At 46.3% G+C, this 13,744-nt stretch overlaps 1 protein-coding gene across 5 annotated transcripts in view; it reads left to right on the top strand.

The window, feature by feature from the left end:
- The first annotated feature begins 1,706 nt into the window (after window positions 1–1,706).
- Window positions 1,707–13,744, top strand: part of Esrp1 (epithelial splicing regulatory protein 1) — a 56,580-nt gene continuing 44,542 nt past the window's right edge. For 3 of the 5 annotated variants that reach the window (XM_029533411.1, XM_029533412.1, XM_021221929.1), the window contains exons 1-4: window positions 1,770–2,191; window positions 2,730–2,858; window positions 4,062–4,175; window positions 9,098–9,212. In XM_029533411.1, the coding sequence (XP_029389271.1) occupies window positions 2,060–2,191; window positions 2,730–2,858; window positions 4,062–4,175; window positions 9,098–9,212 (490 nt within the window). In that variant the 5' untranslated portion in view covers window positions 1,770–2,059. Of the gene's footprint in view, window positions 2,192–2,729; window positions 2,859–4,061; window positions 4,176–9,097; window positions 9,213–13,744 lie in introns of all 5 variants that reach the window. The other 2 variants (XM_029533410.1, XM_021221930.1) reach the window with 2 other exon arrangements.

The raw sequence follows: 13,744 nt of genomic DNA, 5'->3' as shown, positions 1-13,744 counted from the left end.
TCGCTTGCCTGACTTGGGGCCTTCCCAGCCCCAGTGTGCCGAGCGTGCCGCGGAGTCTCGTGCCCTGGCCAGGTGTTGCCTCTTCGGTAGAGCCGAGCAACCGAGCCGGTCACGTCTAGAGAGCCCTGGGGCGACGCGGCTCCGCAGAACCGGCTCCTCCAAGCGGCCTCGCCCACTGCAATGCAATCTGGGTGGTTTTTCCAGATTCCCCGCCCAGTCCCAGCCCCCCGAGACTCCTAGGGACAAGGAGGCAGGCTCGGAGACACCGGGGCCAGGGCGGGGCGAGGAGAGGCACCCGGGGGACTCGGGAGCTGAGTGCGAGCCAGGCCTCCGCCTGCGATCCCGGACGCGGCTGCCACCTGCACCGCCGGCCCCCGCTGCCGGCCGCACCTCATCCTACCGGGAAACGCGCGTCGCGGGCCTCCGACTCCTCTCCCCAATCCCCGGAGTCTCGGCTCCCGCTGGGAAAGCGTGATCTCTAGGTTGTCCTGACAAGGGTCCCCCAAGAGAGTACCAATAGGTTCCTGCGGTTGCAAGGGTGTGGCCGCTTCTTTTCACTGGAAGAATATGTAAGGCCACACACCGGGCGCCAAGCTAGTAATATTTCAGAATAGACGGGTTTGAAACAGAAAACTCGGGGGAACTCCACCGATGGCACTTTTCTAAAATGTCAACATAACCTATCTAGCCCCTTGATGACTTGTGGCGGGGCTGGGGTGGTGGGTGGTGGCCGCGCAGTAGTCTCTGGGCATAAGTTGGCCAAGTCACACGCTCCAAGAACAAAAGGCAGGATATTTAACGAAAAGTGCGTTTGGCCTGACTCTGAAAAACCTTTATGAGGGCTGCGGGGCAGACGCACTTCTTAGCCAAGGCAAGTCACAGTTAACTGTGTCCGGGTCCTAGAGGGTGTTCCGGTCTCGAACTAACAGCCAGCAAGATGAAGATGTAACAAAGTGATAGAGAAGGGGCTACAGGTCCTTCCTCCCGAGGTCCTCCAGCTGCTTCGAGGGCTGTGATTGCATCCCAAGACCTGCCTAGCCAGCCGAGCGTCCGGTTCTGCGGCTCCGGGGGTGGGGGGCGGAGGCTCGCCCCGAGGAGGAGAGAGCGAATGCCAGCCTCCCGCGCCGTGAGGGGCAGGGCCGGCAGGACTGCCCTCCTCCCGCTGTTTGCACAGAAAGGTGTGCTGGGCTCAGGAGCGGCGTTTGCCGGGTTCCGCAATTGCCCGCACCAGCTTCCCGGGCAGCCGTAGACCGGTCCCTCCCACGCGCCGCGCCCTGGGCCTCACCTCTGGCCTTCTTTTACCTTTGGGCAACCTTGGTCTGTTCGCGCGACCCCTCATCTCCTCTCCCTCCTCCATCCCCCTCCCTCTCCCCCCCTCCCGGCCAAGCCAACCCTCCAAATCCCTCAACGCCGCGCCCTCGAGCAGGGACCCTTCTCGCCGTCGCGCCCCCCTCCCCTTGGTCTGGCCTTGGCTACCCTCCTGGTGACAAGTAGCTCTTCCCCGCCTCTCTCTTCCCCTCCCCTTCCCCCCAGCCCTGGCTTCCCCATTCATCCAGCCTTTGTCTCCCGCCCTCTCCTCTCCCTCCCCCAGCGCCCCCCCCTCCCACCGCTGCCACGTCGTGGTTTGAAGGAGCCAATGGGCGGGCGCCGCCAGGTGTCTTTTACCTGCACCACGTGGGGGAGGGGGAAAAGGGGCGGGCAGGTAGAGCCACATCCCAAAACAGAAAAGCTTTCAGCCATTGCGCGCGCCTCCCGGGGGTGCAGCCCGGCTCCTGGGTTTTTTTTTTTTTTTCTTAGACGCACGAGCAATTGGATACAAAAAGGGCAGGCCTGCTGCTCCCTCCTTCCACCCCCCTTCCTGCCCAGGGTGTGGAGCGCCGGCCAGGTGTGGGCTTGGGTGGCAGGTTACCGCCTTTTGCCCTGGCGGCCTCGAGGAGGGGGGTGGGCGCTTGCTTTTTCTCCTGGAAGAGGGTATTTTAGCACAGGTTTTCTCGTTCTCACTTCCAACCCCCACCTCGCCGCCTCCCGGCCCCCCTCCTCCCCCTCCCCACCTATCGTCATGACGGCGTCTCCGGATTACTTGGTGGTGCTTTTTGGGATCACTGCTGGGGCCACCGGAGCCAAGCTGGGTTCGGACGAGAAGGAGCTGATCCTGCTGTTATGGAAAGTCGTGGATTTGGCCAACAAGAAGGTACTTTACTAAGTTCTGGTCCAAACCAGAGAAGTCGGGGCAACAACTTTATTGAAGAAAGTTGGAGAGAGGGTAGTCGGTTTCTTTCTTTCTTTTTTTTTTTTTTTTTCCTTTAATTTTTTTTTTTTAAAGTGGTTGCACGCTTATGAAGCGGGGCCCCGAGGCCTAGAGAATCCATAGCAGAACCAAACCTGTTGGCCAACCACCTTGGAGCCGTTTTAAGTCTTCCGAAACCTGGCCCAGGTAGAAAAGGCCTCGCGCTGCCGAGCCGCGTTTTCTCTGCGGGTCGCAGAACGCCTATGCCAGGCTGGTGGTTCCCGGGGCGCTAGGGTCCCCTCCTTGGCCTGGGCGACTTGGTCCGGGTAGGGTGGGGGTGGGGCGACCAGATCCCCGGGCGTCTAGTCCTGGGGAGCTTTGATTCTGCTGTTAGGTGCCCGTAGAGCCTCGAGCGGTCCAGGAAAAGCCGGGGAGGAGGAAGGATTTCCAAGTTGAAAAGGGGGAAACTGGCCCCTTATTTTTCTACCTCTTCTCCCCCGAGGTGGGACAGTTGCACGAAGTACTAGTTAGACCGGATCAGTTGGAACTGACAGAGGATTGTAAAGAAGAAACTAAAATAGACGCTGAAAACCTGTCTTCCGCGCCGCAGCTGGACCAAGCCCTCCGACAGGTGACAGTTTTGGCCAGGCCACGCCGCCCACCCCCATCCAGGTGGCCCCCCAGACCGGACCCGACCCAACCCTGCGGCTCCACGCCCTCATGGGGCGGCCTCTGCTTGTTTCTGGGGCGGGGTGGCGAGGTTCCCAGCCTTGTGTGTGGGAGTCCGGTCGGGGGGCGGGGGGGGGAGGGACTGCTCTGGAGGGGCTGCGGTGCTTGACTTCCCGGCCCCCGGGGTGTCGGATTGAGATTGGCTTGAGCTCCTGTAGTTCTTTGGGCAGGAGAATCGGCCGCGCGCGGTTTACCCCACGGGCCGCCAGCGAAGTTTCAGTGCCACCTCCAGCAGCTCCAAAGCTCACTCAGTCTCTCTCCTGGGTCTGGGTCTGTAGCCCGCCTCGGGGTTGGAGGCGCAGTGCTGTAGAGGGGTACCCACAGTCGTACCGCGCTAACGCTAGCCATGGCTATAGTTTGGTTTGCACCTGAGTGCCCGCCTGATTTTAGCCAATTTCCAAAAGCTCAGCTTCCTCATTACTTTCTTCAGTGCCTTGATTGAGATCCCATGGAGTGGTTGCATGTACAGGCCTGTGGGGCTGTTTGTTGGGTCATCGTGGAGCTGGCGGGGATCCCCGGTTGAAATTGAGGTGACCTAAAAACTGACTGTTCTGGGTGCTGACGGTTGCTAGAGTCCGGAATAGGGCGGGTCTCAACACCTGTGCGGCAACTGTGCTCTGTGTTCTCCCAGCCTCGGCCGTAGCACACCAGTTTCCAATGAAAGGAATACATGATTTCTAGAGTATTTTCTAAAGAAAGGTGATAACCAGCCGCTTTACAGAATTTCTGCTGATTCATTACCCCGCTTGTTAATCGGATATGGATTCCTTAAACCTGAAACATTGAAAAAAATAATACTATAATATGATGTAATCTGAAAGCAATCTGTTAAAAGTGACCCGAATAGTCTCATCCTGAATATTGGGGTTGCTGGGAAGTGACTTCAACTCCCGGAACAAAAACTGCAGAATTGGTTGGAAACCTCCCTTGCCCGGGTGAAAAGGGGAGGTTCCTGGGGAAAGGGTTCTTTGTGATAGTACCCTGGTGTCCTGTGTCAGAGTCTTCAGGAGGGCTTTTCTTTGGTTATCTTCAAGTTGGGCCACTTTGGTGTGCTTGTAAATTCTGCTTTCGTTGCATCCCTTGTGTGTGTCTCTTGTTCTTGCAGTTTAACCAGTCAGTGAGCAATGAACTGAACATTGGTGTCGGGACTTCCTTCTGTCTGTGTACTGACGGGCAGCTTCACATCAGGCAGATCTTGCATCCCGAGGCTTCCAAGAAGGTAAGAGTGCTGGGTTCTGGAAAAGCAGATGGATGCTCTCTGAGAAACAAACAAACAAAATCAGTCTGTTCTGGCTTCTAGAAGGACAGGTGCACTTTTATTCAAATTATCCTCCTTTTAAAGAAGTCAAAGGGGAGTTGGTTGTGTAATAGTGCAGATTTTCACTTTGGAAAAATTAAAGTGTTCCGAATCAAAAGGGATGGTAACAGTTACAAAGTGTTAGCGATCTTGAGGTTGCTGTACTTGGAAGTGAGGAAACTGCAGATGCATAGCTTAGTGCTGGAGCTTAAGGGTTAACATTACTACCACACTTCATGGAGATGTCTGGGAGAGTAGTAACTTACAGGTATCCTTTGGTGATTTAAAACATTTTCTTTGTTTCCAGCTCCACATCCTCTATTTTCCAAAGCTAATAAAAGTTTGAATTTCTGTCACTTAAAGTAGAAAAGGCTGGTATTTTACCACATTGTGATAATTTCCTTACTGTGAAATGCTTTATCCTTCAAAGAATAAAAACCCCTCTAAACATCTTAAGTATTTTTAAGACTGCTTAGTAACAACGACCAACATAAGGAGTAAAATGTCTTAGAACACTTCCCTTGGATTGGAAGTAAATGTTCAAAACCAAATTTTAAAATTCTTATTTACTTTTGTATATGTGTGGATTTTTTGAGATAAGGTCTCACTCTGGAGCCCAGGCTAGCTTCAAATTCATGGCATTCCTGCTGAGATTACAGCAGTGCACTGACACCTTGTATCAGTGGGGTCATCTTTACTAACTTTTGTCATGTAGAAAAAAACTATGCAATTTTTTTTCAGATCTGCTGTTTCTCTTCTGGGAAGAATATTTCTGAAGGACAATGAAGAGCTTAGACAGCTCACCCAGTGAAGCCAATTTGTGCTAATGTAGTTCCTATTAGCAACTCCGATTAGTTGTGTTGTGCATCGCAGTAGGGTAGGCACCAAGGCTGAAAAGAGAGGCTATGCTCAGGGCACTGGGAGGCCCAGAAAGTTGGCAGATAGAACAGACAGCATGGGCAGGTTGTTACTCCTGCCTGCCTCCTCTAAAGTAAGGGAAGCTGGTAAGTTAGTCAAAATATATAGTCATTTGAAAAGTGTCTGCAGGAGAATCTCCAGGTCTTCCACCTTGAAGACCCATCATTGCTTTTAAAGGAACCTTAGTAACCAGTTGATGTTATGGGATGGTATACTAGTAACTGTGCCACAGAGTCAGAATTACATAGGAGGAGTCTCTACTAACCCCCAAGTCATAAAGGAAGGGCCAAGAATTCATTCCTTTGCAAAAGGGAGCTAGTCCCAATTTTTTGAGATGGCTTTATAGCCCAGGCTAGCCTTTCACTCTAAATATCTAAGGATGACCATTTACTCAAAAGCTTCCTGCTTTTTTTCTTAAGATTTTATATATATATATATGTGTGTGTGTGTGTGTGTATATGTATATATATATGTGTGTGTGTGTATATATATATATATATATTTTATATGAGGCATACCAGAAAGAGGGCATCAGATCCTATTACAGATGGTTGTATGCCACCATGTGGTTGCTGGGAATTGAACTCCGGACCTCTGGAAGAGCAGTCAGTGCTCTTAACCACTGAACCGTCTCTCCAGCCCCTGCTTCAGTTTGTTTCAAGTGCTGGGTTCCTACTGGTAAGGGCCTCTGTTCCCAACAGTTTTTTCTATTTTTTTTTTTTTTTTTTTGGAAGGATAGCATTGCATTCCAACTTATAGAGAAAAATTATGGTAGCTTCCTGATCCATTTCTATTAAGATAAATATAAAAAACTAAAAGAAATGGCATAATAAAAATTATATATATATTCATTTTACACACAAAATGATAAAACATGGGAAAAAAAACTCATAAAGTTTTCCCTGACTTTAGCATATTATATATTCTCCAGACTTATGTAGGGAAGCATTGTTTTTGCAAGAGGCATTTTTATACAAACCTGTTTAGTTTGCTGTATAATTTAGTGTGATGTCAATATACTTATAAAAAAAATAAATGCTATGTATTTTAAATGGGAATAGTGATTTAAACTGATGTTTTCCTATTGTGTGAATTATTGCTATAGATTATTATGACCATAGGGAATTGTGGGTACTCGTGGTTTATGTAGTTCTTCAAATCTGTTACCAAGATTTGATAATTCTGATTTCAGGTACAATTTGAGAAAATCATACTGAGTAGAATCAGCTAAAGACGATGTTACTATATGTTTGGCAACGTTCAGAACATGTATTTCCTGACTGGAGAGAGAGCTTGGCAGTTAGGAGCACTTGCTGTTCTTGAAAAGAACCTGGGTTTGGTCTCCAGTACATCCCCATGGTGGCTCACAACCATGTATTTGATTCTATATAATCTGAAATCTATATAACTCCAGTTCCACAGGATCTAGTGTCTGCTTACAGCCTCTGGCACTACGCCTACCCATGTTGTACATCCATACATGAAGGAAAAAATACATATAAAATTTTTAAAAATTAAAAAACCTACAATTTCTTTTTAACAGTAAATTGAATTTTCAAGTTAATGAACACAAACTATTTTGAAAAAAATTTTAAACATCTAGGGCTAGAAATGTCTCAGCAGGTAAAGATGTTTGTGTGCAAGCTAGATGGACTTCAGTCTCGAGACCCACCTGGTAGAAGGAAAGGCACTGACTTTCCCAAGTAGTCCTATGACCGCCACATTCATTCAGTGGCACATGTGTGCTCCACCCACCAAGTATGTAAAAAAGGGGGTGGGGGACCTAAATTCGGTCTTGTCAAAAATTATTTTTAGCCAAGAATGGTGATGTTTGCCTTCTCAGTACTTATGAAGCTGAGCCAGAGTATAAGTTCAAAGCAAATCTGGGGTCATACACTGTATTCCAAACAGAAAGCAGAAACCAAGAATTACCTTGATAACAGATAATAGAGTATTTGATATCCTGGGTTCAACCCCTAGCCTGCATAAAACTAGGTGTGGGGGCACATTCAAGGGGAGTGAGTGCCCAGGGATGAGAAGCAGAAGTGCGGTGGCAAATACCTTTAGTTCTAGCACTTAGGGGGCAGAGGCAGGTAGATTTCTGTGAGTCTGAGGCCAGCTTGCTCATGGGGCTATCTCTAAAAACCTTTAAAAGGTCCAAGGCGGGCCGGGCGGTGGTGGCTCATGCCTTTAATCCCAGCACTCGGGAGGCAGAGGCAGGCAGATTTCTGAGTTCGAGGCCAGCCTGGTCTACAAAGTGAGTTCTAGGACAGCCAGGGCCTACACAGAGAAACCCTGTCTCTGAAAAACCAAAAAAAAAAAAGAAAAAAAAAAAAAAGAAAAAGTCAAAAAGTCCAAGGCTTTTCAGCCTGTGTACAAGGAAACTTTAAGGAAAACAAAACAAAACAAAACATTAACAAAAAAAACCCCAACCAATTTTTTTGCACAGTGATCTTTACCAGCCAGACGTGGTGCTCAGAGCTAAGAATGGGAACTACTTCTCTTTGCTTTGACTTAAAGCTTCATTTCTTCGTGGTCTATTGCTAGGACCTGAATACCTAGAGCTGCACATGCTCACAGGCTGTACATGCCACTGACTTACATTCTTTAGCGTGACTTTCTCGAGACGGTCTCTCTGTGTAACTCCGGCTGGCCGTCGGCTCACAGCTCTCTAGCCTCTGCCTGCAGAGTTCTGTGCGGTCTCTCCCTTGTCTGGTTGTTGGGATGCCGTCTTGTCTTAGAATTTTATAGCTGTCTCTGTCTGTCGCTAGTGTGCCACATTGTGCCTGTTGAGGTCAGGGGATAGCTTGTGGGGTCCATTTTCCAGTTATGTGGGTTCCAGGGATCAAACTCAAGTCGTCAGACTGAAGCAGTGAGTGCTCCACCCACCGGGCTACCTGACCAGCCTGTGGGAGCTTTTGTTTTGTTTTTTTGTTTTTCTTTTTAAGATTGATATCTTATTTTTTTTAAATATGTATTGGTGTTTTGCCCGTGTGGATTATGTGTTCTATGTGTATGCATGCCTGTGGAGGCCAGAGGTAGGTATGACTCCCAGGGCCTAAAGTTACAGGTGATCATGAGCTATCATGTGGATGCTTGGAACTGAACAAGTCCTTTTAACCACTGAATTCTTTCTCCAACCTTATGATGCTTATTTCTTAAAATACAATGAATTTTCAGGTATAGCCAGAATAATGAACAAAATAACCAATATGGAACTATAATTTGGTACCAAACTAATCTTTTCCAAAAAAAAAAAAAAAAAAAAATAGGTACTACTGTTTTCTAACCTTATTATCAAATATACATATTACTGGGATTCAACATTAGTTAGAACTACAAATCTTAATCTTAGTCTAAGTTTATCTCTGTAAAAACAGATACCTGTAAACACAGATGGAATAAAATGATTATGGCTGGGAAAGGCCTGTTACAAAATGAATAAGCGCACAGTAGTCCTGCTGTGTAGCAACTTTGGAGAGGGTTTGAGTAGGGGGAGGGGAAGGGCTCAGCAGTTGGCAGAGGGTGCAGATGGGTTCCCTACCCTCACATCTGGTAACCCACAGTTATCTGCAGCTCCTGATCCAGAGGCTTTTGTGAGAACCCCCCCCCCCACACACACACCTGGTGCCACTGCAGACAAATAGAAACATACACAGAAAACAAGAAATGGCTTAATCAGAGGGCACAGTGACCATGACGTTGTTACTCGTTCTGTTAAAGTGAGATGGCTTTTGTGAAACTGCTCTAGGATTTAATGCGATATGGTGGCCAAGGATTAAAACTAAAGCCAGGCCACATTGAATTTAATATTTCTAACAACTGTGGTAAAATGTTACCTATATTCTGCTCTTAGGTTCCTGGTTACTAGAGAAATAAGGACCAGACTCACCGAGTTAACAATCTCTACCTTATCCTCCCCCCAGAATGTGTTACTGCCTGAATGCTTCTATTCCTTTTTCGACCTTCGGAAAGAATTCAAGAAGTGTTGCCCTGGCTCTCCTGATATCGACAAGCTGGATGTCGCAGCAATGACAGAGAGTATCCTTTCAGTTCACCTAAGAGTGCTTCGTGTCCCAGCCTTGTCCTTTCCTTTGCCTTTTCCTTTTCCTTTTCCTTTTCCTTTTCCTTTTCCTTTTCCTTTCCTTGTTTGTTTGTTAAGTTTTGGAGACAGAACTTGTTCTAGCCTGGAACTCATGGTGGAAGGAGGCTGCCTTCAGACTTAAAGGTATCCCTCTGCCTTAAGTCTACCCAGTGCTAGAATTAATGGTGTTAGCCACAGGACCTGGCTCAAAAAACAAAAAACAAAAAACCAATGCCTTAAATTGTCAGTGTGTGGGTCCCTGCCCAGTGTGTCAGTATACTGTGTGAGGAGGCAGTAACAATATTTCAGAGTAGTCATTGACCAACTGGACTTGAGCAGACACCTGGGCTTACGAGTTTAATATGTGAGGTGTTTCTGATGATAAATATTTGAGGATGTCTTGCGTGTGTGTCTGTGTGTGTAGAAAGATGGAGATATATACATATATTTGGTATATTAGATAAAATATGAAGACTCCACTTGTCTACAGATCCCAAAGCTACTTGTACCTGATTGTTTTGGTCTTGGGGTCTGGTTTGGGTTCTTTACGTTAGATAAGATTTTTGTTTTGAAGTAACTGGGTGCTCTTTTAAACCTGACCCATTTTAAGTATATATCAACCTGATCTTGTGAATATGGTAAGATATTTGGGGGCGTGGTAAAACAGGGACTGTACCAGACATAGTGGTGACTGTCTCAAAAAATTGGAAGAGGAGAACAGGTTGTTTTGAACGTATTTGCTTACAAAAGATAATATTTTTAGTTTATTTTTTCAAGACAAGGTCCCACTATATAGTTCTGGTTGTCCTGGATAGAACTCATAACTATATAGATCAGGCTGGCCTCAGTCTCATAGATCCACCTGGCTCTGCCTCCCAAGTGCTGAGACTGAAGGAGTGTGCCACTCGCTAGGAAAATAGTATATTAGATGCTTTGTATATTGTTTAATTGTCTTAATGCTTATAGATATCTTGTATCATGAAGGACCTGTTATCTTACATCTATGAAGTGTCTTTAATGTACTAGTAAGTAGTCGTGTATTAGTATATCAGAAGGGAAGCTGAAAATTGGCTTAGGTTTCTCCTTGAAAGCCTCTTTCGGGGGTCATGGGATGCTGGAGAGATGGCTCAAGAGCTAGGAGCTCTTCTGTTCTCAGCATCCAGCATCTATAGGGGTTGGCTCACAACCATCTGTACCACTGGGTTCAGGTGGTATTCTCCTCGTATTGGTAAAATGTCTGTTGCTATATGTGTGAGGTCCTATACGTGAAGAAGGCATTTTTAGTTTTCTCAGATAGTTGACGATGCAGAGAAATCTTTATAATCCACTGTGCTTTCCTTCCGTCGGTCTTCTTGGCCTCTGGAGGGTTGAGGCTGAGGTGAGGGTTGAGGTACTTGGGTTGCTTCCTTGCTCTGGGCTGTGCTTCCCAGCATGCTTTAGTAGCTGACCTCTGGGGAGGGATACGGAGACTGCTGGGGAGGGAGGTTCGCCAGCACTTTTGCCCGCTGTTCCCGCTAACTCTACTTCTGTAATGGTATGTTGGCAGCTCTTTCTAGTGCATGATGATAAAAATCAGAAATATTTGTCTCTAGTAAATGGATAAATTGTGACTGAGTCAGGATGAACTTCCTCCTACGTACATTAATTCTTGAAATTGGAAGTAGAATTCATGGTTGTTTAACAATGCATCTGATTAAAAACAGAGCTGGAGCCAGAGGTACCCCCTGGTATTTCTTAGTGAAATAGCAAGTTTCAGGCCGGTCTGAGCTGTTGGAACCCCTGCCTTTAAACAACAAACAAAAAATGGATTCTAACTTGAAATGTTTTAATTGTTTTTTTCTCCCTTTACTATTTTAGAAATGCTATTAGCCCTTCTTTTTTTTTTTTTTTTTGCTATTAGCCCTTCTTAGAACAGGCTTTTATTTTCATTTCAATCTTTCTATTCAGAGAAATTGATATTTCCCTGACCAGGCTGCCGAACCAACCTTAGAGGTCAGAGGAAAGGTACTGACGCTGAGTATTGGTCGGTCATTTGAGTGTGTGTGAGCGGAAGAGCTGTGCGCTTTTAAACCACTTGTTACTTCCTTGTTAATATGGAAATGGTCCTGAATTTGGAAATGTGAAGATAGTCATTAAACACTTGATGGTTTCATCAGATGACAGAGAGTGTGAGCTTGTCTGTCCACTAGTAACAGAGTGTGCAGGTTGACATTCTTACTTTCTTACTGTACAAATAGTTGCATTATTCTTAAATCTTACTAGTTTCATATAGTCCAAGCTGACCTAGAACTTGCTGTATCATCAAGGGTGATCTCCTGATCCTCCTGCCCCCACTTGTAAGTGCCAGGATTATGGGTGTGCACCTCCCTGCCCAGCCTGGTTTTTGTTGTCCTGGTTTTTTTTTTTTTTGAAATGCACGTGTAGAAGAGATGTAGATTTGTTTGGACACCCATGGCTGTGGTACTGTTAGGAGCATTACTTCATTTTATATCCAATTAAAATGTGAATTCCCAGTACTGTTTTTGTTTGGTTTTGAAATGGGGACCTGCTGTGGTTATAGGCTTGTTGGGAACTTAGCAATTCTGCTTCCCCACCTCTTCCCTTTGGGTGTTAAGGTTATACGCACATATGCACGAGCCATCACCCCCAGTCACGGATTTTTTTTTTTTTTTTTTAAAGAGTAATTTTAGGCTGGGCAGTGGTGGTGCACGCCTTTAATCCCAGCACTTGGGAGGCAGAGGCAGGTGGTTCCCTGAGTTTGAGGACAGCCAGGGCTACACAGAGAAACCCTGTCTAAAAAAAAAGAAAAGAAAAGAAAAAGAAAAAGGAAATAAAAAGAATAATTTTAGATCAGAGCAAATTGAGCAGAAAGTCCTGGTTTTCTGTGAGATCCCCACCCCTCCCTTAGTGTCTGCTTTGCTTATTACCCCAGTTTACATTAGAGGCCATTCCCGGGCTGGGTGTTTGCATGTGTATGATGATGTGCCCCCTCACCCCCCCATCAGAAAACACAGTATCCAAGTATAGAATGATTTCCTGCCCCTGTGCTTCTGACTCTCCCAGGAAGTCTTGTAATCAGGTAGTCGGAATAAAATAGCAATAGTCTCTTCAGCTTGGCTTTTAAAACCCAATTATACATGTCTAAGGTGCTTGCATTTATTTTCATGGCTTAAAAGTTCAGCTCCTTTCCCCTCCCTCCCTCCCTCCCTCCCTTTGTTTTGTTTTTGTTTTTTGAGACAGGGTTTCTCTGTGTAGTTCTGGTTGTCTTGAAACTCTCTGTAGACCAGGCTGGACTTGAGCTCACAGAGACCCTCCTGCCTCCCAAGTGTGGAACGAATGGTGTCAGTGACCACCGCCTGGCTAGTTCATCTCCTTTTGGTGTTGCACAGTATTGTCTGGATAGACCACAGGTCATTCACTCTCCTTCTGAAAACTTGGTTGATACCCACTTGTGACAGTTACGAATAAAGTTGCTCTAAGTACCATTGTACATGATTGTGGGGAGACATCAATTTTTTACTTGACTTGCGCTAAGTACTGAGAATTGTGATTACTGGGTTGTATAGTACAACTGTAATTGCTTTGTCTTCATGCAATTTTGTGTGTGACGGGGTTTGGTTTTTTTCTTTCTTTTTTGTAGAGAAAGCAGCGACTTTGTAGAACTGTTGAGTGTGTGGGTTTTCGAGGTACTTACGGAAGATGGAACAAAAATGAGAATTCTAGCATTTTCAGTGTGAATCTTTTGGCACCCAGCGCTTATGCCCCAGCCCCAGCCCCAGCCCAGCCCTAGTGTTGGCATTTTTATGGTGGAAAAGGAAGCTAAAGGTATTGATGAAGTTTTGTAACTGGGTCTGTAGCGTTGGACCTCAGCTTGCCTGGCTTTGTGCTCCTACGTGAAAGCTTTGTGGACTCTGCATGCTGGACAGGAGCATCCGGACAGGAGCACGGATGGCTGCTGTGAGGAACGGATGGCGCTGTGAGGAACAGGGGCTTAGGAGCTGTGTTATTGTTGCTCCGATTCGGTGCTTTTCCCACTGCCATTTTTTTGTGTTTGCTCTGAAACTATTTCTAGTCTTGGTTTAGGCTTCTAGAGTAATTCCAGCTGCATTGTGCTGTAATGTTCTAGCCGTGTGTGAGTTACACAATGCTGCCTGGAAAGGCCTTACTGTCAGGTGAACTGTGCATTGCAAGGCCTGCAATCAGGCGACCTAGGGGGGGTGGGGGGTGGGGGGGTGGAGCTTGTCTGTTTTTTTGTTTTTGTTTTTAGGGAAATTATATCAGATTCCTTGGAGAAAATAATAATTTGTATACGTGAAAAAAATAATTTGTATATGTGATTTTTATTCATTTACTAAAATAAAATAGCTGCTTTTTTGTTTGTTTGTTTGTTTGTTTGTTTTTTGTTTTTTTTGAGACAGGGTTTCTCTGTGTAGCCCTGGCTGTCCTGGAACTCACTCTGTAGACCAGGCTGGCCTCGAACTCAGAAATC

The sequence above is a fragment of the Mus pahari genome, chromosome 22, assembly GCF_900095145.1.
Source record: "Mus pahari chromosome 22, PAHARI_EIJ_v1.1, whole genome shotgun sequence".
Lineage (NCBI taxonomy): Eukaryota > Metazoa > Chordata > Mammalia > Rodentia > Muridae > Mus > Mus pahari.
Note: the sequence above shows the minus strand (reverse complement) of the source record. Positions and strands in the feature narration are given on the sequence as shown.